The sequence below is a fragment of the Protomyctophum parallelum genome (genome assembly GCF_964188405.1).
Source record: "Protomyctophum parallelum genome assembly, chromosome: 23".
Taxonomy (NCBI): domain Eukaryota; kingdom Metazoa; phylum Chordata; class Actinopteri; order Myctophiformes; family Myctophidae; genus Protomyctophum; species Protomyctophum parallelum.
Window position 1 is genome coordinate 20173432 of NC_139715.1, and position 23727 is coordinate 20197158.

At 41.9% G+C, this 23727-nt stretch overlaps 1 protein-coding gene across 1 annotated transcript; it reads right to left on the minus strand.

The window, feature by feature from the left end:
• Positions 1-2194: 2194 nt before the first annotated feature.
• Positions 2195-23110, minus strand: acp2 (acid phosphatase 2, lysosomal). Its single transcript, XM_083758537.1, has 13 exons — positions 22699-23110; positions 16263-16358; positions 16059-16145; positions 15366-15426; positions 15136-15227; positions 14066-14164; positions 13352-13441; positions 9361-9444; positions 8801-8849; positions 6201-6289; positions 5738-5844; positions 4949-5130; positions 2195-3608 (listed from the first exon to the last, which is right to left on the minus strand). Exons 1-13 carry the CDS (start codon positions 22822-22824, stop codon positions 3466-3468), a joined length of 1305 nt encoding a protein of 434 aa, XP_083614663.1. The 5' UTR covers positions 22825-23110; the 3' UTR covers positions 2195-3465.
• Between the last annotated feature and the right edge of the window lie 617 nt (positions 23111-23727).

Here is a 23727-nt window from a genome sequence, read left to right on the forward strand (position 1 = left end):
AAAGAAGTTATTTGGCTTGTTCCAGGCATTGTGTGGCATGCACGATTCCATTTGCTCGTTCAGTTTCATCACCCCATAGCGCAGCAAATTAACTTTGATTTTCGCTTGATACCGTTTCCTAGAGTATGCCTACACGCACATATCTATATCCAAATGAAAGAATTTTGTAGTTTACAATGTAGGCCTACTTTGAAATTTGGTTGGGTGCAGCACAAGTGAGAGTTCAAGGCAGCAACACATCACTCTTCCATGGGCTATAGACTGTAAGGCTATGAAGCAATATAGCACTGGGCACAACAGGATACGGGATCTCTTAAAGGCAATGGCATGTGGCATGGTGATTGGTTTAATTATTGTAACGCCCAAACCACACCTATGCATAATGTAACGGGTAACGGAGGTGTTTTAGGGATTTAGACAGTTGAGTTAACCAAAACACCAACTTTAGTGGGGGAACACCCCTTCCCCACTGATAAATCCCCAAATAGTGTATTTAGAATGCTCGAACGAAAATGGAGCGTTAAATCCCTGAATATTCTTCAAACCGGCCTCATGGTGGCACTACTGTATAAGTCTTGAATCGTAGACTCAAAAAGGTTAATTTTCTTCAAATAAAAAAAACAATAAAAATAACCCTGCTCTCACAAAATGACAAAACGCCTCCTCTATCATACCCTGTCCCCACATTGCCCAGTGCCGTCATACACACACTTAAACTCAAAATGACACATGCGCCACACAGACATAATGATGGAGAGGTTGTGCCTCCTGGTGGAGATTTGTGCACCACCTTTCTACAAATATTGAAATTCTTTCAGTGAGCGATTGTGTGACACAAAGAGACCTATTTGGACCCACCCAGTCTTAAGACTGAACAACTATGGTCGGATTATGATATTTTCTATATATCAAGTACTACACGGTCACAAATTCACAATGTGTCATCATCATCTGTTCAACTATCATATTTAGTAGGCACTGATTTAGGAATCATTGTGTCCGGTTTTCGGCACCATCACACGTCACCCGAGAGTGGAAATTGGTTCTGGAGTTTATCTTGCTTCAGAGAAGGTTGACTTTACAAGCAGTCTGGTCTCACGCAGCCAGACGATCAGACATCTCTCCACCAGCTGAAAATAATTCAATCAAAGCACTCGTGAAGAACTGTGGGGAAAACCAGCTCCAACAAACCTATACCTACTGCATGGAAAACCAAGCCCAATACCGTCCCAACCTGACAGACCTGATACCGTCCCAACATGACAGACCTGATACGTCCCAACATGACAGACCTGATACGTCCCAACATGACAGACCTGATACGTCCCAACATGACAGACCTGATACGTCCCAACATGACAGACCTGATACGTCCCAACATGACAGACCTGATACGTCCCAACATGACAGACCTGATACGTCCCAACATGACAGACCTGATACGTCCCAACATGACAGACCTGATACGTCCCAACATGACAGACCTGATACGTCCCAACATGACAGAACTGATACCGTACCAACATGACAGACCTGATACGTCCCAACATGACAGACCTGATACGTCCCAACATGACAGACCTGATACGTCCCAACATGACAGACCTGATACGTCCCAACATGACAGACCTGATACGTCCCAACATGACAGACCTGATACCGTACCAACATGACAGACCTGATACGTCCCAACATGACAGACCTGATACGTCCCAACATGACAGACCTGATACCGTACCAACATGACAGACCTGATACGTCCCAACATGACAGACCTGATACCGTACCAACATGACAGACCTGATACGTCCCAACATGACAGACCTGATACGTCCCAACATGACAGACCTGATACGTCCCAACATGACAGACCTGATACCGTACCAACATGACAGACCTGATACCGTACCAACATGACAGAACTGATACGTCCCAACATGACAGACCTGATACCGTACCAACATGACAGAACTGATACCGTACCAACATGACAGACCTGATACCGTACCAACATGACAGACCTGATACGTCCCAACATGACAGAACTGATACCGTACCAACATGACAGACCTGATACGTCCCAACATGACAGACCTGATACGTCCCAACATGACAGACCTGATACGTCCCAACATGACAGACCTGCATTGGTTCTGAAATGCTGTTCTTTTATTCCAAGACTTCATTGTGACCCTCCAACACTGCCCAGGATCATTCTAGGCACATCTTCCTTTGTCTTCTGTTGCCAGTTACCCTGAACTAGGGTTGTCTAGATGTGATCACGTGATCGTGGTCATTTTCAAACTATAGCAAACTGTAGGAAAGAAAAGACGTGATCTGGACATCCCTAGTATCAATATTATATCCATATCATGATATTAGACTGGATATTGTCTGTGATTTAGCATATTGTACTATTGTGAAGTGGCATAAAATATAAATATAGGAATTAGGATCGGGAAAAATCAGTATTGGCAGATACTCAAAATCAAATGATCGGAATCGGATGATAGTCACGATCACAAGTGTCAATATATCCATATCATGATATTAGACTGGATATTGTCTGTGATTTTGGATATTGTACAAAAAAAACTTGTTTTAAACTCTCAGTTTAAAGGGATAGTTCACAATCTTTTCGAAATAGGTCAACAATACAAATGATGCTAGTTTTGTGGATTCATTTACTTTTAATGCGTGGCCCCAGTTACCCCCCACAAAATGACCGGAACTAGTTAATATTCACCAAAACCAGAGCAGAACTCCCACCACGGGACCAATCAATGAATACAGTTGCAACCACTATATTAATGGCAAGAATGTCATACAACTTAAGTTCAAAAATTGTGAACTATCCTTTTAAGGCTGGTGCTGGTCTTAGACAACCAGTCTCCTTTTCTTTGAGTAGTAGATGTCAGACGTATCCGAGGGAGATCATTAATAGTAAACAGATGGAGAAAATATTCAGTCCAATTTCGACCTGAAATTGTTTGAATTAAATATATCATGTGTGTTGCCCGTCCAAGGTCTGCTCCGAGTGCTGGTCCCGCCCATGACATCCCTCTGCTGTGATGACATCAATATCTTAAGAATTGATTCTATTTTCAAAGTTTTTTTAATTTGACGTTTTAAAAAGGAGGTGCATATTACTGAAATCCTTCCTTAAATTTTATTTCTTCAATCTTTAGTTAAAAAAAAGAAAAAGAAAAAAAAAAACCTTTCCTCCCGGACGCAACCGATGCAGAAGCTTTTCATGTCAATGCCGGGACTCTGGGTCCCCTATTAACCCATTCTGGGCGGGAACCCCTTTTGGTGTCTTACCCCCTCAGGCGGGCCTCACACCCCAGAGGTCAAAAGGTCAGAGTTTCTAAAGTTCAAGGCCTCGTCGCTGCTGCTGCTGTCGTAGTCGTCGTCCCCGGAGGAGGCGTGGCATAGGCCTCGATGTGGGAGGAGCTTGCACGTCTGTCAGGAGCTAAACTCCTCCCCATTGTCGACGTGGCGGTAGCCGCGGCTGCCGAGCGGCTCCACCTGCCGGTGGAGCAGCACGAAGAGGAGGATGACCAGGATGAAGAGGATGGAGCCAGACACCGCCAGACCGATGATCACCTCTAGAGGGAGACACAAGATGAGAATGATGGATAGCGGCCTGGGCCAGCCAAGCAGTCCAGGCACCTAGGCTGGTAATCCAGCCTGACAGCGGGTTTGAGTCCCAATCCAGACAACCTTTACTGTGTGTCTTCCAGAGATTAAAATAGGGTGCATTTTGCATCCCAAAACGCAGTTTATAGTTTATAGTTAGGGACGCAAGAAAACAACAACCTCTGCATCCACGGGATGCACTACTGTACTGTTTTTTATTCTAGTTTATTTTGATAGCTTTAGTTTTCTACATGAATATAACCATATCAAATGAAATGGGAGTTCAATGCTGCAATTTGTAAAAATGGCAAAATATGACTCCTAACGTCGTTGAAGTGGGACTCTTAACTGGGACTCATCTAAAAGACCATCCCTGCATCCCGGGGCTCATTACATTGAAAACCTATTCACGTCACCCTTTTCTCTCCCCCTTTCCTGTCAAACTATTGTTAATCAATAAAGGCAAAAAGCCCCCAAAAATATCTTTAAAGAATGATGGATAGTTCAACTGTTTTAAAGATGAATGCCCAACAACAGTGGTTTTCAACCAGTGGTCCTTAAGGAGGTTCCAGGTGGTCCCCAGCTAAATGAACGAGAGTTGGGGTTTTGTTTTCGCTCTGGACTGAGAATGTAGAAGAATTGTTATTTTGGTCGTTTGTCTCTCCTATGGTAGAACATTGTGGACAAAATCCTGTCCAACGACAACAAAATATTCTACGTTTTGGGTCTGAGAGGCTAAATCTTATCAAATGGTAGTCCGTGGCTCAAATGCCCAATAAATATTGGACCCTGGCATGAAAAGAAAACCACAGCCCTACAAGACTGTCAAACTAAAGGAGTGAACATTTAAAATAATAAATAAAAAAGGAACGGCTTTGGACATACAAGGTTTGCTAAACTAATGCTTGGTATGGATTCAAAATCATGAAAACCCCCTAGTTTGACACGTCACATGCAGCGCGATGCGTTGTGAGCTTGTAGATCTGTTATTTTCAGAGTGCAACCAAGTGTGAAATCAGGCACTACGAGGCCCGCCAAAACACATTTTAGTCGACAAAATCAACTGTAGATTTAGTCGACTAAAATCTCAAGCTAAAGCTAGACTAACACACTAAAGCATTTCAGGTGACTAAAATATGACTAAAACTAAATTAAATTCTATTCAAAAGACTATGACTAAAACTAAATCAAAATGTGCTGTCAAAAATCAACACTACTGGCAGTGGTACACACACTCTCGTCCCTAGTGTTTGTGTGTGTGTGTGTGTGTGTGTGTGTGTGTGTGTGTGTGTGTGTGTGTGTTTCTCACCGTTGTCTCCAATGAAGTTGGATGGCACTTGACACTCCTTGGCCCAGTCATCCGGTATGAAGGGACGTGTAATTCGGACAAAGTCCTCCAGGGGGCAGTCCAGGTCGCAGCCCGGGAGAGCCAGCGGGTATGCGTCGGCCACTGTGCTGTCGTTGCGATAGAACATGGACACCGACGCGTTGCTGCACAGAACGAGGCAGAAAAAACAGGTGGGTATAATGAATCAAATTAATGGAAATCAAATCATGTCTTTAAAGTTTAAATGCATGTTTCCTGTGTGCTTGAATGATATCCCTGTGTGCAGACAGACGTGTTCTTCTCAGTGTGTGTGTGTGTGTGTGTGTGTGTGTGCGCTCACACACACTCGCTTGCTACTTCGTAAATTAGATCTACATAATAAAGCGACAACGTTTTGATGTTTCAGTTACATCTTCGTCAGGTCATGGACCTTCTGAACATCTTTTCTATTTCTAGTTTGACCACTTCAAATACTCTTTAATCTTATAACTACTAATAACATGCTCACAACACTGTTGTGAGCTTGTAGATCGGCACTTTTTAGTACAAGAGATGCTTCTACGGAAGACATACAGTATGGCTGCTGTGGAATCCCAATGACGTAGTGGCGACTGAGAACTTAAATCCATGAGTATGATATGCTTGTATTTCCACATCAATAAAATGTGTTGAATGAACGATATACTTTGTTGTTCAACAAACAGTGGAAATAGCAAATGTACAAGCTCACAAATTGTGTGTGTGTGTGTGTGTGTGTAATGTGCATGTTACCCGTTGTGGTCCCTGTAGAGCTCAATAATGTGACAGGAGGCGTAGGGAGGCTGTCTGCCGTTGAACACACTCAGACTGGCCTGGAGGGCTGCTACCGTGGTGTCGTGCTGAGAAACACACAGTACAGTAAGTTACACCAATACCAAACGAGTCGCCCATTTACCAACTCACACACCAACGGACTACATGCAATTCTATCTTTACATGCAATTCTATTTAGTTTTGCTCTTTTAGTTTGAGTTAGTTTTGCATTGTTTATTTTAGTGTTAGTCTATAAAAGGTCCATAGTTACAATGTTGCATCTGTAGGAGACAGAGTAGTAGTAGTAATAATAGGTAGTGAATCATGATTACAGTAGTTATCGTATTTACAGGATTACAGATTCCTATTCAGATTATTGTCTTCAGTAGCTATAGTGACAGTAGTACTAGTGCTATAATCATCATCATCACTATAATCTCACCGCAGAGAGCATCATCATCCTGAGACGCTGTTTTGGGTCAGGGGCGGCCATCTTGGAGAGGTTCTTCACTATCTCTCCTAACAGGACACCTGAGAGAGAGAGAGAGAGAGAGAGAGAGAGAGAAGAGGAACAGAAAATAAGAGATGAACAGAAAGACAAACCCTGAGTTGTGTGGGTAACAGGTGACAGATACAAGGAACTTGTATCCTGCTTGAATCAGCCCGATTTATACTTGGTTGCGTGCTGACTCGCACACGCCCCAAAAATAGCAGATCTAGTGTGAATTATCCTCTTTCTATCTGCAAAGTATTTGTCTCATAGAAATCCACTGTAGATATGTTATGAGCAACTTCAAGTGCTTGTTTTCAGTAAAGCAACCTCATGCTGCCTCCCGCATTATATGCAAATTCAAAACAGGTGTTAGGCAGGGCCATTGAGAAAGAGCAATTCCAAACAACACTTTTCTTGACAGGAAGTAGCTCATGACATATCTACGGTGGATTTTATGCATTTTATGCATTTTAACACTTTGCACATAGAAAGAGCATAATTCACGCTTTTCATACAGCTGCAAAGTTGCTGCACAAACCGTATGACTCACTGTCGTGATTTTTCGGTAGTAGGTGTCATCATGAGCAGAATGAATGAGGATCGCAGTGTGGGAGAGTGAGTACAGATACAGTGTAAACATGACCCAGTTCAGTTCAAACCAGTGTTTTGTACAGTAGGCTTTCTTTCTGGCTATAAATATGATTGATTTCACAATCACATGTTGCTCAGTCCTCTGTATAGGTGTGTGTGTGTGGGGGTTACCTAAAGCCAATTACTGTATCCCAAACAGTGGGTCGGGACCCATGTGTGGGTCTCGGACACATTTTTTGTGAATAGAAAATAATCCAAACTCAGATAACTCACGAATAGATTGAACAAATATTTATTATAGAATGAGAATAGTGAATAGTGTGAATATAACATTTTATCTTGCCGTTCGGCTCTGCTACATTTTTCTCCCTGCTCGGCACAATTATACAACCATCATGAACCATTAAGAGCAGGGACATAGATCTTAAATACCCCACCCAATTGGTCAGCTGATTGCCACGTCAGCGAATGACATGTGGGTCTTGCGAGTATATCTGACTGAACTAACTCCGCAAGCTACGTATCATCTTTTCTTTTTTCAGTAATTTCATGAAGAAATTATGAAACAAATGTTTAAGAACTACCGAACTGCCGATCCCGGGTCCCGGGAAAACTTCTAATTTCCTTTTTGGATCTTGAGCTAAAACGTTTGGTAACCACTGCTGTATATGATGTGCAAAACTGCCTGCTGTTATTTGGAGCGTAGTGTTTTTCCACACGTTTAATGTTCCCAGTCCTAACCTGTGGTACGCGACGCATTGATTCCACAGACACTACGGAGCATTTTTGACAAAAGAAAAAGGGGCCTTTCAAATCCACTGCGGTGCACTGCATTACGGCTTTGTCAAGCGTCTATATGAACACAATTGGCCCGTGTTCGGGGGAGGGAAGCTGGGCATTTGTCACTAAACATAGTACTCGGTGGGGAGTGTTGGGCGGGAGGAGTAGGACGAAGGCTCTACGTCCTCCCGGTGGGGGCTCCTTACTGGCAGTTGAGTCAGTAGGGTACGTACAACAGAAGTGACAATACACATAAATGTGTGTGGGTAGGAATCAATTGGCATAACGACTAAATTGTGGAGAAAAGGGGTGAACGGAGAACTGAGTGGTGCAATTCCCCCCCCCCCCCCCCTCTCTCTCTCATTAGCAGGCAACAGTGCAGCACTATCCCTCTCTCTGTTCTGGCACAACAGCGCCCCTACTGGTACTCATTATACGTGCTCATTAACCAACACAGGTGAACACACGGATACATAGGTGAACACATAGGTGGTCAGTGGACACGGACATTGCTGTTCCTTGGAGTGGTTGCACCACTCAAAAAAGGGTGCACTCCCATTTACTACACAATTGTGAGAAGCAGCCTAGTCTGTCAGTGTCTTATTGCCATAGTGACCACTGACCTGACCTGTCGGTCAATGTCAAACCACAACCTTAAACTCATCACGGTGAGAGAATGAATGAGTGGTGGAAAAACACAGAAAGCGTGAAGTAAAACTGGCTGATGGAGGGCTTTAACCACATGTCTCACATTTCCCTGTCTCTACACAATTAGAGAATGTAGAAGAATTGTTATTTTGTTCAACGTTTGCCTGTTATCTCTCTTATGGTACCTACATCAATACAGCATGGACTTGTGGACAACACTAACAAAATATTCCAAGTTTTGTGTCTGAGAGGGCTCTATTTTCGTCCATGCTAAACCCCTTATCCCTAAACATCTTTGCCTTTTTTTTCTTTTACGATTTTGATACACATTTTTGAATAGTCAAAATAGCCAATATACAAGCTCACAAGTTAACATGTCGATGTAGATCGGTAATCAAAAATGTTTTTCAAAATGGTAAAAAAAATAAAAAAAATAGTGGTAGACCCCTGGGGGACCCAGTCAACTAATATAGGTGGCAATGAGGTGCATTTACTATATGATGTTCTAAACAAAGCCGACGGTGACCTACCTCCCTGCAGTCTGCTCTTCTCTTGTGCCTTGTAGACTCCAAACATGACCTGATGAAAGGGGGAAACATTATTTCTCGCGTTACCATCTTAACATTGCTAAAAAAGATAAGTGGACAGAATAAATAGCAACACACTCAGCGTATGCGTAACGGTGTTGGTAACTAGACTGGACATAAGTACTGGGAGCTGACGGTAGGTGTTGCGCTTCACCTCAGCAATCCATCTACAAGGGGTCTAGTATACATTGTAAAGGGGATATAGACGTACTTGTCAATAAACTACTACAATAAACCACTCCGACCTACTTACTTATACAGTATACTAACGTATAACACATCATAGTAGAGTACAAAATGCATTTGGCATTGGCCATTTTGCAAATATTTCATGCTGAGTGGGGTCGACCCAATATTTGTGCATATAGGGAAAAAAAGAAACCGCCGGGGCTTAAGTGTTAAAATTGTTTATTTTGCTAGGGGGGCCCCTCAAGGACCCCCGGACCCCACTTTGAGAACCCCTGGCCTAATGTGATGACCTCTGTGACCTCTCGTGTCCTTACCTGAAAGCCAAAGTCTTTCAGTATCCTCAACGTCTCCATGACGTCAGGAGTAACCCAATCGGGAGCCGTCAGGTTGTGGCGCGACTACAGAGACACATTCATGCACATACAAAACAAACACGCAAACAGGAAAAGTTCAAATGATCCCAAATCGAAGACAATAAATAACAAATGACAAGACATCTCTCCACGTGCCCTTTTGAGTAAACATTTGTACACATAATGTTATGATGTGATCACTCAATTTATGAAGACTACGATTATTTTTTCAAAATCGTAAAAGCGTTTACGTTGGAACTTTTACAGAACGCTGGAAGTAAACTGATCTCATCTGGGTTTACTTTCACCTCAAATGGTGTGCTCAATCGTGTGTTGTTGCTAAATTCCTCTGCCTTGACCCTAGACAGAAAGTCTGCCTTCCTCCATATATACCACCTGCTAAGTATCTGCAGTGGTGGGAAAAGTACTCAATTGTTTTAAATAAAAGTATCAATACTGCAATGTATAATTACTCTGTTACATTAAGTAAAATCATTACCGTAAGCAAGGAAATACCTTACAACAAAACTTTGTTGTTATCTGGGGTCAATTTATTAATTTATTAATAAAGTGGCCGTGTAATAAGCGGCTAAAATAATGACCGACAGAATGTTTAAACACTGAGACTTTTAATCATCCTGAAGGGAATTATATTTCATTAACTACCGCCGCGTCCTACATTATCGCTTGCATAACTAATACAATTGGGGTGCTTGTATTTTGTCTCCTTGCTCTTCTATTGAGACATTTATTTGGTGTCAAAGCAGGTCATGTCTCACCTAGACACATGGATCGAACACAAATTAAAGGAGAATTCCATGCTAGAATGCTTTCTTACCTTTCTTAGTAGTTGTTACGTCCCCACCAAAGAGGTCCAGGTGTTTTTTTGTGCAAAAACTCCTTATTGGCTATTTCCCCTACCATAAGCCCTCAATGAATTGCATTGCATTGAATGCTAATTGAATGAGGCTATATGCTAATTCGCTTATTTCCATCGAAATAAGTAGTAAAGTGTGCCGCTTGGGATATTATTTACATTATGAAGAGAGAGGAGAGGATAATAGGAGGATATATACAAATAATTTTGAGTGACACCTGGACCTCTTTGGTGGGGACGTAACAACTACAAATAAAGGCAAGAATGCCTTCTAGCATGGAATTCTCCTTTAATAGATAAGCCGAAAGTTGTAAATTAGTTTCCTTTATGAAGACAGAACTCCAACATAAATCTATACATCAATGCATCTATATTGGTCTTGAGACAAATAAAGAAATGAAAATTCAAATAATACATATCTATACATCAATGCATCTATATTGGTCTTGAGACAAATAAAGAAATGAAAATTCAAATAATACATATCTATACATCAATGCATCTATATTGGTCTTGAGACAAATAAAGAAATGAAGCAATTATTAATAGGTCAGTACAAAACACACTACTACTTACAAATAACTGTACTGTACTGATCTGCAGAAAAGATCACACTAGATCAGGTTAGGCTGGTCTGACATGACCTGAACACGTCATCCACATCTAGGTTGGTCTCCCAAAAACACCAACCTTGTTGGGTGACATATCCTGGCTACTTAGGTCATATTCCCACCTAATACTTCGGTAGACTTGATGCGAATGGGCGGAGAAGTTGGGATTCTTGCATATTTAATTTGCTACGGTTTGACTTCACACTGCGCTGTAGCCTATAACCGCAGCAATTGGAAACGCAGCAGGGACCTTATGAATTATCAATTCATAAACTACACAGTGAAATATATATGTGTTAAAGATATATATACTTTGAGTGATAGTTAGGACTTTAGGACGTAAAGTGATGGTAACGTGGTTGCAGTGTGTATCGTCAGGGACTGGACGTGTGTGCGTGCGTGCGCAATAACGGATGTCTTCTACAACTTTACTAACTTGTTTTAAACATTTATAAAGTAGCGGCTAGCCTACTAAAGCCTACCTACATTAAATAAACCTGGTAGGTTACTAGGAGTAGCCTACTCTACACAAACACACATTTTTATCTGACTCCAGATCAGCGGAGCCGCCCGTTATGATTCCCGGTCCAGGAGTGCAAACACTTTATGCAACCTGCAACATTGTGCAAATGTGCGATGGAACCTAATCGCCTCCATTCTCTTGCTATATATCCTGTACACTGCATTGTTCGTATGTGTAACCTTCAGCATATAAGCCAAGAGGAACAGAGAATGCTGTTCAAGAGGAAAACGAAATAAATACTAAATAAAACGTTGACTACCTAGACCAACACTAACGACGTGTGGTCACGGGTCATCTTTATGCGTCGTTGCGTAATAATGCCTTCTCTTTCCTTCTCGTGTGCCAAATACCAACTTATTCATCCCACATTGGTACATTCACTCCCATATGTTTAATGCGATTGCATTCACACCTGCAGTGATCCGCACTCTGCTGCGTTTTAAAGCGAAGCGAAACCCCCGTTTTTAGGCTGAGTAGAATGCGGTTCTTTGATGCACATTAGGCTTCACACCTGCCAAACGAAGCACACTTTCCGACAATGTGCAGCAGGATTCGTTTTAATCATAGTAAAGCTTTCTGGTGTGAAGGTCACCTTAGTTAAAACTCTGAAATACTTCATTGTACATAAATGGTGAAAATGGAAATTGATGAATTTATGTACAAGCTAACAAATGTATGTACATCGACGGCCTTACTATGTGGTTTGAGCTTGTAGGTCGGCTTTTCCATTTTCACCCATTATGACATGCCCAGAATAGATGCATATAACAAATATAAGCCATTACGTTTTTCCCACCAGAGTGTGAGTTCCACTTCCACTTGACTTGTTCCACTGACCACCAATGAACTCATTAAGGAAGTATGCTGGAACAGCATTCTCTGCATTTTACACCCACCCACATGTAAACCAATTTACACCAAAGGCTATACAATATAAAATATTGCCTGGGTCACTGGGTGCACCCAAGGACAGACAGTGTTTGATTAGATTAGCATGTTGTTTAGATCGATGCTAGATTCACCTTTTAGCTGCTATTAGTTTCAATGTGCAGATTATTTTTGATAGTATATTGTTTAAACTGATCCTAGTTTTGGTTTACCTGTGACCCTAATTTACTGAGGAACTACACCGTCACTCTGTGTTTGATGTTTGTGTTTACCTTGCTTATTGTAAACCGCTCTGTATAAGAGTGTCTCTTTAAATGCCTAATTTGTACATTTTAAATTGTAGATAGTGTTCAGCAAGGTAAAGAATATGTGTTGCTTAAACTATTAGGAAACTGGAGTACCACTTCAAAAGACAAACTCGTGGGGAGTCTTTAGAATCATACCATTTCTAAAATAATTAAATAAACACAGACCATCCTATAGATTCCAAAGCCACGTTAAGAACAAGTAGATATTATATAATTACTTAAAAGACAGCTTAGAGGACAGGATCTGGTCAATTCCATTTAAAACTGCACGTGCGTACGAAGCTAAATGTGATCCTCTCTGTCAAGATAAACTGTACATTTATTTAAGGAACAGGTTGGTTTCTTTCACTTCCTTGTTTTCAAAGCGCTACTCTCCGGCTGTCATCAAACAGATGTCTGGCAGTCTACGACTGCAGTACTACTTGAATCTCCATATTCATCTTTTTATGCAATCTAAAAGATCACAATGCGTTACAATGTGATTGCATTGTGAGCTTGCAGATCTGCCCTTTTCGACATTTGCGTTTTAGAAAATGTCTTTCTGTGGGTTATATAAATGTTTAACCAAGGAAAGGTATTTAACATGACTAAATTGGATCGATTCTTATCGATTTTCTGAAAAGTAACGGTTTTAGATATACACGGTCTTGTGCATGTCTTCACATACAAACACATTGTTGTACGTTTTATGCGTCTCTCAAAGTGTGTCATGTGTGCGTGGTGCGCAAATGTGTGTCCTCCTCACCTCACAGAAGAGCGTGTCGTACACACTCCACACGGACTCCACGGTCGCATTTTTCAGCCCTGTGTTATTCTTCACCATCTCTATGAAGTCCTGAGAAAAGGGACAATGTTAACTTAAAACTGCATTGTTGATTTCGTCGACTAAAACTATGACAAGAGGAAAACAAAATAAATACTAAATAAAACGTTGACTACCTAGAACAACACTAAAACATTTCAGATGACTAAAATGTGACTACATTTTTTATTTTATTCTATTCAAAAGACTATATGACTAAAACAAAAATTGCTGTTAAAATCAACACTACTTTAAAAGAGGATGCACTGCTCACGTTTCTTCTAGTCGTGCGTTACGGGGTGCTCGGTCTAGAAAACAGATTTTTCCAGTCTGAGGAATTACCAGCATTCGCGGAAATGTCCATCAGGCACTTTTATTTTGTTGACACAGCAGCATACAGAACAACGTATGTATGCTGTGCTTGCCACTACTGTATACTCTCTAAAAGACAAGTGCACGAAGAAGAAATGAATGACGGTTCTGTGAGTGCTGTTATCCCTCAGATTAATAAGGACGCCATACTAGGTAAGAAAACAGCATCAAAAATATAGAAACCAAAGAGAATTTCCAATTCACAGAAAAATCTGGAAATAATTTAATTTCTGCTTCAGCTTCGGCTGATCTAAAAAAGAATTCAAGGGAAAAGGAGAGGAGAACCTTGTAGGTGTTAGTCATATTGAGGAACTCCTCCGAGTGCTCTGTTTCATTCATTAGCTGCTTGTATCGGGGACACTTTCCCATCGGGAAGGACAGCAACTGGAGAGAGAGATGACGAGAGACGCATACAGATGACAGAGACAAATGGCCAGAAAGAACCAGAGAGAGAGAGCTATACAGAGAGTAGTCCCTTTAGCCAAAAGAGGTGATAGTCAAAACTTTATTTTTGCATAGCACCGTACATCTGTAGAACATTTCTTCAACTCTTCAAATGTGTTACCATACCATACTATACCATGACTCTGATAAAGATGTACTCTTCTGCACATACACAGTTAGCACCTTTGTAAATAAAATAAAGACAATAGGCTCTATGCATACAGAATAACTCTTCCTACTTCCGGGCCGCTGCCCTACTTCCTTCACAGGTGTTACTGATTATACTAACTCTGTTCCATTTAGTGCAGTGGTTCTCAAACTTTTTAATTTCAAGGACCCCCCCATAACACATTTGGAACCCACTCAAGGACACTTTGAGACCCACTTGTGTAGCAGAGTGTTTCCAGTATGCCAACATGCTCAATAGCAACAACCTGACTCTGCTTCCCAGAATGGAACAGAGACTTCATTAGTATCATCGGTAACACCATGTGAAGTAGGGAAGGGGCCCAACCAAGTTCTTAACAAAATGGCGCGTATGCACTATGCATAGAGCCCATTACCCGACCAAGATGCTCCAGTGCTTTATTCCTTCTGTCCATCCAATAGTCTTGCCCTTCCTCAAGTGTAGTATTTGTTGCAAAGCGATAGGAACTACAACTGCTATGTTACCACAGTTGGCGGCTGTTACTAGGTTACTGTTAAGGTAAACAACAAGGCATGCAAATGTGTCTGGAGTGCTGTTATCTGGAGTAACTGGCCGTGGCACTCATTAGAAATGACTCTCAGCCAAATGCAAGGTAGAAACTAACCAAGGTATAATATTATATATATACAATAATATAATGAAAGATAGAACATTCACAACACTATTGACTATTGTACATGCGACACACACACACCCCCCCTACCCTCTCTTGGTCTTGCGGTACTGTGTGTACAGGTATCGGCTGCCACTCCAAGTCCGGATTGAAGACCTGCCTGCCGCTGGGCGGATACAGTCCTAAGAGATTATGATGATAATATACAAAATATATATAAAATGAAGATAATGTAACAGTGAGACAAAACAAAGTTATAAAAGAAGAGAAGGACGGACGAGGAGAAAGATGATGAAAGACGTGAACAACAGGGTTCAGACCTGCCAGGTTGGATTCTGCGCTCATCAGGGTGCGATCGTAGTCGGTACTGCGAACCGAAATCTGAGGACAGAAGGATGAGTTTTGAACTTTAATCCATTAAGACTTGAGGCCGATTCTACAAATGCCTTCTAAATCATTAGTTAAGTAAGTAAGAAATTCACTTAGGATTTTTTTTTTAAATAGCAGATGTAAAAGCTCGCAGTGCACAGTGACACTAAATTTAAAAATGATTTCCCGATCTTAATGCACTCACCTCGATCTTGTTGATCATTTTAAGTCATTAAAATGTTTCTGTAGATGAATAAATAAAGTCATCGTCATTGAAATTGTCGGTGCATGTGTTCTGAAGCATGTGTACTAACAATCCGACTGGCATTAGTCCAACACCCTACCCCAAACCTCACAGGGAAGCCATGGGTGAGTCTTAACCGGCAACACATGTCAGGAGCCACGGGTGAGTCTTAATCAACCACGCATGTGTCAGACTGTTGCATGTCGGACTGTAAGTACGTCGGACCAACGCATGCGCCCGACATTGTCTCTGTAAATCAATGTGGTATAAAAATCATTGGCCAAAGGTATTAGGTAACCTTGTGTTTTGGTGCATTGCTGTGTGAAGCTGGAGAGTGGAAATAGGAAAGGATAGAAGACAACAGTGAGAAAGGTCCACCGTCCATCCTTGCATGCCATACCTCATGTCGATTGTAGGCTGCACTGAGGAAACTGCCGTAGCGCTTTCGGAGAAACTGGCCAAGCTCAAAGTGCTGCCTCATCCCCTCCTACGCATAAGAGAAAAGGAATTGACCCAAGCCAAACGGGATCTGTGAATGGTTGCCTGTGTAAATTAATATGAAATTAAATGTATGCAGATGCTCGCACGTCTTGTTTCTGTATACCTGAGAGAGTTGTCCGAATCCTTGTGGCCAGGCACTCTCCTGGTGTTCGTCAGTGGGGTAGGCTTTGACTGGTGACCGGTCACCATGACGGAACAACTGAGGGGGGTGCAACAAAGAATATTTTTAGTGTCAAGAAAAGAAGCAAAATGGCCAGCAATATGGCTGACATAGGTGAACCTGAGGGCCAATTACAAAAATGGCAAGGGGCCAGTTGATCGCATGGAGACACATCGCTTGAAACTCCAGGAAGAGCAAATGTGTCTCTAAAAACCTGGCCATCGTCAGGTATATAGAATATACCTGACGAAGGCCATAGAGATACTAAATGGTCCATGGACCACTTGTTGAAAACCCCTGCTTTGATTGATTAATTGACGTGCCAGTCAAAAGTTTGAGTATTAAATAAAATGGTAAATGGTGCATATAGCACTTTTATCCAAAGCGCTTTTATACATAGAGTTCACCCATTCACACACACATTCATACACTGATGGCGGAGGGAACCATGCAAGGCAACAACCTGCACATTGGGAGCAATTAGGGGTTCAGTGTCTTGCTCAAGGACACTTTGACACTAAGGTGCTATTTACACGAGGATGGTGTTCATATAAAACGTCAAAATAAAGTATCGTTTGCTGCTGTCATTTAGACGAGAACCGTGTTCTCAGGAAGTGAAAACGCAACGAAGTGAAACCACCTCCCAGAGTGGAAATCTTTCAGAACGCCGTTTCCTATGGTCTCCATATAAACAGGCAAAACGGTGAATCCGCAAAACTTGACATGGCATCATGGCTCACGTTGGCTCACAGCGCATATGTTTATTACATTGATGCAGAGCCATATAATTATGATATAATGGAGTTCCTGAACAAGCCTCCCTCCTCGCCTAAAGTGCTGCTCATCAGCGATATTGAATGTAAAACCATGATGTAAATAAAAAGCCTTGTGATAGACGGCAGCCGCGGCAGCAGCGTCTATGTAGCCTAATGTATTATAAAATATATACCATCCCGTGGCGCGCCCAGAGCCGTGTTGCGCAGGCTTGCGTGAAGGTTTCTTCTTCTTGTACGTGGGTGACCTGTCTATTTGGCAGCCCGTTATCGCCACCTAGCGACAGTATAGCATAATAGCACATCATATCATAACGTGTGCGTTCTCGTGTAAAGGGTAAGAAAAAATGAGAACGCAACGGGACTTTGACGTGTTATATGGAGATCGTCGCCGTCTAAAAGAGGCCTAACTCTGGGGGAGCCCGGGATCGAACTAGAAGCCTCACGTTCCCATCCGGCCACTCTACGCCTGAGCCACTGCGGACCAGAATTGACCCGCAGGCCTGAGTTTGAGTATCAGACACGACATGACGAGTATACTGTGTTCCGTTCTGCGCAGGAGTGCAGACGTTAAATGATCTGGAATAACATGCAAATGTTATTATCCATTTAAAGCAGCTCGCCTTACATTGCACAATGTTCCATTTATAGAGCCTGATAAGACAGCGAGGACAGATAGCCTACAGAGATCCTAGTACACACAGTACAGTGTAGGTCCAGTGGTGGAAAGTAACTGAGTACATTTACTTAAGTACTGTACAATTTTGAGATTTTACTTTACTTTACAGTAAATTTACTTCTACTCCACTACATCTCGGAGACAAATATTGTACTTCTACTAGTCTCCACTACAATCATTTGAAAACTTTAGTTACTTACTTATTACAAAAATACCCACATAACAACTTCAGCCCTATATACATTTCGGCCATTTAAAAATATATATCTATATGAAAGCCAGTTAACCACTTGAACCCTACGACTATCCCTATTCTGTGCACATCATAACGGGCAAAACATTCAGCAAAAATAGGGGAACGTTCAGCAATAATGGCTGCAATAATCTATAAACTCATGACGCGTGGGCACTGGGCTGGTGTAGGTCAGCTATTTTCAACAAATAAATGGAGGAATGTGGTGTAGAAGAAGGAAATGGTGAGGGGACCAAGGACCAAGTATAGACAATCACCATTGGTGAGGGTCTATACTTGTACCCAATGCAATATATATATATATATATATATATATATATATATATATATATATATATTAGAGATGCTCCGATCAGGTTTTTTGGGGCCGATCACCGATCACTGGAAACAGTATAGGCCGATACCGATATTGCCGATACCGATCACAGCGTCGTGAAATCCATATTTTTTTCCATTGTGTAGCATATATACTTACTGTATTTTCTACTGTACTCTTCTTACACATCATTGACATTGTAAGTATAAAAATTAGGAGATGAGAAAGTTTTTTTGCAAGCTGAGGCAACGTGCAATATTTCACTCTAGACTCTCTTAGAGACAACTTGGAGGTTACAGAGTAAACTGTAGAGACTCAAAATGCAGTGGTTCCCAAAGTGGGGTCCGTGGACCCCCAGGGGTCCTTGAGGGAGTTCCAGGGGGTCCCCAGCTAAAAGGATAGTTTGGAACCAAATGGACCCGTTTGGGTTAACACTTAACATTGATTTTACAATATAAATTGGGGTCTCAGAGATAGAAGTGGCATTAAATGGGGGTTCGTAGTCAAACTGGGGGTCCTTGAAATTAAACTGGTGGAGAAATTTGAGAATCACTGCTACAATCTTCTTATGGGGGTCCCTGGCATATCTTTTCAAATGGGGGTCCGTGGGCTGATCAGTGTCAATTTGGGGGTCCTTGACGTGAAAAGGTTTGGGAACCACTGTCTTAGAGACAACTTGGAGAGTAAACTGTAGCTTTCTTCTTTCATCAAATACAAAAATATAATAATAATAACATACCGTACATGTTCAGTGCACGGACACAGACAACTGAACATTTCACTGTACAGACTAAAATAAAAAGCAGGCTGCTAGTGTTAGCACTTGTATACTGTATAGGCTCGCTGATCGTTAGCTTAGTGCTTAGATTAGCGTGTAATCTAAGCACTGATTGAACTTCATCTCCACCTTTAATCTAATTAATATTTTTATTGACAACGTGAACGAACCCCGACACCAGCGCTGCAAAAATAGACAGATCTACAAGCTCTCAACGCGTAGCGAACTGCGCTGCAGAAACAGGCAGGACGCGATGCCCGGCACTCCCAGCCTCCAACGGCGCGGGGAGGCAAGAATTCTCCGGGGAGTAGGAGACTTGGCTACCACAGCAACATGTAGTCTGCCCAGTGGTTGTGATGTTAGCTTCAAGCTAACAAGCCAAGCTAATAGCTTGCATCTGCTTGTCCGTTCCAACTTCACTTCATCTCCACCTGTAACTTATGAGTGCAGTACTTTCATCCGACGGAGCATTGGTCCGAACGACAACTACCTCCTCCCTCACCCTAACCCTAACCTCCCCCGGGGCAGACACCTAAACCTAACCGCAACCCTCTCCCGACCCGCAGCGCACCTCGGAGCATTGCTCCGTCGGATGATAGTATGCCTCCCGTAACTTATTTCTTATTTTTTCCCTGGCTGCGCAGCTGCGCTACAAACAGACGGATCTACAAGCTCTCAACAGCGACCGGAGCTGCAAAAACAGGCGCCCCCTTAAAGGAGACTTGCCACTGTCCCACTGTCTGTTTTGATCGGGCATTTTTGATTTATTTTGAGAATCCGATCCGATCCGATACAGGCATGATCGGCCGATCATGATCGGTGGCCGATCGATCGGCGCATCTCTAATATATATATATATATATATATATATATATATATATATATATATATATAGGGTACTATATATATATTGTCTATACAAAATAGTACCAATATATATATATATATATATACACACACACACACACACACTCAATTCTACACTGTCCCCCACATCGCTATCGATGATTCACCTTGCTAAAGGTTGTTAATCACCTAATGTCCCCATGCCTCCTCGGGTCACAGGAGACCATGAGATGAATCTCACACCTAGTTGCAAAGCATTCTCCACCAGCCACTAGATCAAATCAACGCTACTCATAAACAAAACACGAAGTTGGTAAAACCGAGGCCGTGTAAAGGACAGAAGCGTTGTATGCCTAGCATGCGCCATCTGAGGGGCAAACTGGAGACAGACGTCCGATGGAATGCATTGAAGTTAATCACAGATGGATGGACAAACGTATGAACAAAACATCTTTCCAGGTAAATAAAATACATGTTCGTTGCTGTTTGCTTTGTTTTCTGATCTCTTGTTTTTCGATGCACATTATACAATCTCAAAGGAAAAATCCTTTGGGATCATCCCAAGGAACACCTGTCCTGGACTTGGCTCATGGGTGGCACACCGTTTGAGAACAACTCGGAATTTGCCTCGGATCATGTTCCCTTCCCTGTTTCTCTGTTGTATAATGTAGTGAGGTAAATGCCCCTCAAATGTCAATTTTTTTATATATATATAAAGTATGTGAGGAGAAAATGCAGCTTAAAAGGTTACTTTCTGACTTACTTTCTAGGTTTTCATCTAACGTCAGCAAATAGTTCCCTCTTTCACTCCTGGATAGTGTGCATTCTATAACCAACACACTAAACAGTGTTCAAGTGGGTGACCTCAGAACACCATACATGTGATCAATATCACATCATTAGTGCCCTGGTGATAATCAGCTGTCATTCAAAAAGGCTTAACAAAATAACTGTGTCCACTTTTCTCTATTTTATTTTTAAATGTGATATTTCCACTGATATTTGCCAGATCACCAAGCTCACAACTTCAGCTGCCGGTCAAACTTATATTTCCAAATAGCCAAAGTATAAAATAAGGTTGAAGTAGTTAAACAAACAATGCAGTGAGTACCTCATTTTGCTGGGGATTTTTTTTAATATATATATATATATATATATATATATTTCTTTTTTTCCCCTTGGAAAAAAAAATGTCTGTGTTTCTGAGGCTAGTTAACTTATAACTGAATTGTAGTTCAGACCGTTAGTTAAATCTCTCTCAAATTTTGCTCCCTTGCGTTCTTTGATTGCAAGGTGGGTCCACAGGAAAACCTTGCCAGGTGACTAAAGGTGATGGCCCAGACCCCCACCCCATAAAGACAAAGGCCAAAATGTGCATCCTATGGCAGGACGAGGGTCGCTCTGCTGAATGGGCGCGGTGGTGATTGGCTGCCAGTCCCTATAGTGTCCGAGCAGCCCATGTATCTATTTGTTGTCGGGGATCTCTGTCTTTCTTTCTTTTTCGGTCAGTGTTTTTCTAAAGGGAGGCACTTAGGTGACAGTGGCCTCACTTGCCTCTACAGTGTGTGCATTACTGCCTGAATTCCTGAATATCTTTAATTACTTGATATTTGCTGTCCTATTTATAATTCATTCATGCCGTTGCCGTTGAGCGACAACTCTAAAGTAACAAGTTCAGTCTTGTATCTGAACACAACTGCACTTAACATGTGTTGCCTGATGTGACCTTGATTCCTTGTTTAGACTGTTCTTACCCTCCTGGCTCAAAGCTTATGTCTGCATTTGAGACTTAGGATGTATATAGGTCATATTATTTTGTTAGTATTGCTATATAGACTGAAGTGTTTCTTCAGTAACAGGGGTCTTCTCCCCTCTCCGGCTCTTGTGTAAACCGAAAATTCATTTTCAGGTTGGAATGCCAATGTCATCCAATGAGTGTCATCCACATGATGCAGGATAAACTAATGAAATTGGAAGTGATCAAACAAGAAAATTAGCAGACAAAATTTTGATGAGTGAGTTGAACTGAGTTCCATTCATCTCCTATTTGGATTAGGTTGGTAGTTTGGTACCCAACTAAAAATGTATTTTCTGTATACTAAAAAGCTGGAGAGACAGGGAGACCCCTATAGATGTTACCAATTATTACTATCAGAATATAGATTTTTAACCACTTGAGCCCTAGCATCCCTATTTTGTGCAGACACTTGTGTGAACAGCAACCGCTTCCAACAGTTGTGTTGTTCAATGATGGTGAAAACAGGCCATAAATAAAAACACATACATGGGTTGAAAGGTTCTGCAGACTCCAATAACGTCAACTCAAGCCACCTACAAGTTTCCTATTTGCACATACCCAGTTGCTGATTTCAAGATTCTTTAGCAAAGATCCTCCCAAAACATATGGCTTTATTATTACACTGTCAGCACATAAGACAGTGACAGTCAGTCACCTGACTGTTGATTATGCCCAGAAAGCTATGCACGCTGCCTTACCACATCCCTCTCATTATTACAAGTATCCTCCATTTACTTGTTGTTTACTGCTTAGCATGTGAAGGCCTGGATGGATCTATCTGACCACTTTTAATAAGCCTTTATATTTTACATGAATTTAGATCGAAATGTTTAGGGGAAATTACTTAAGACGAAATAATAACAGACATGCTTTGACAAATTAGACACAGTTCTACATTCTACATTCTTTCTAAGAAAGAGCGAGCCTTTTACTCACCACTGTCACGTAAGATAACGTTCTCTGTGCAGACACTGCGGGGTCCCACACACAGCCCATGCCCACCAGCAGCAACAGCACCGCGTTGGACAACATTGTGGCTTGTTGTCTAGCTTGACAAGACATTTAAAACCATACATACATATACATACATACACACACACACACACACACACACACGCGCGCACGCACGCACAGCTATACAGCGAACAACCGCAGGCAGCTACAGTAAAATCCACAAGACGGATATGGTCAAAGCAGTGAAGCACAGACGATCTCTACTCTACAGTAAACGGTTGTTTGAGCAGTTCACGCGCCAGCTTCCTCATCTCAGTGGACTGTTGTCATTGTGTGTGTGTGTGTGTGTGTGTGTGTGTGGACAGACAAGGGGACGGTCGGACGGGGGACAGACCTAAGGCGCGTCGTGTCAAGAAAACCCGTACTTCCGGGTAGCCGTACTTCAAAATTAGATCTATGTATACTGTATAGGCTATTACGGTATCTATTTTTTATTTACGAATAACAATTGTAATGTAAATATTGTAGTTCTTGCGAAAAGGAATGTGAAGGTCGAATACACACTCACACTATAATATCTAAACCCAACACAGTCACTCAGATGTATTTTATCGATTTTGACAAACAAACATACGATAATATACATACGAGTCTTAAATCCAAGGTTACTCTTACATACTTTTTGTGTTTTAGACTTGCAAGTTGCAACCATCCAACAGCCGACATAATTATAGCATCGTTTTTAACATGCATTTTATTTTGAACGCAGAATGGCGTTTCCGGGAAACGATGTAGCTTATTTCCGCTCATCTAACGCAGGTCGGAGATCCAACGTCGTCTTGTCACTAGCTAACGCGAGACCTTTCTGCAGATTTGCGCACACCCTGATTGGTTCACCGATCTGTCCGTCAGCCCCGGTGCCCCCCCCCCCCCCCCCCCCCCCCCCCCCGTGCAGCACTGTTATTGTGTCGACCAGAAGCGGAAACCACTGGTTGCTGGAGTCAGAGTAAT

Excerpts from the sequence above, each read along its gene's own strand:
- acp2 (XM_083758537.1), bottom strand. The coding sequence starts at position 22,824 with ATGTCTTGTCAAGCTAGACAACAAGCCACAATGTTGTCCAACGCGGTG. Across the intron at positions 16,359-22,698 it reads CGTTATCTTACGTGACAGTG|TTGTTCCGTCATGGTGACCG; the intron begins GTGAGTAAAAGG and ends CACCCCCCTCAG. Across the intron at positions 14,165-15,135 it reads TACCGCAAGACCAAGAGAGG|TTGCTGTCCTTCCCGATGGG; the intron begins GTAGGGGGGGTG and ends CTCTCTCTCCAG.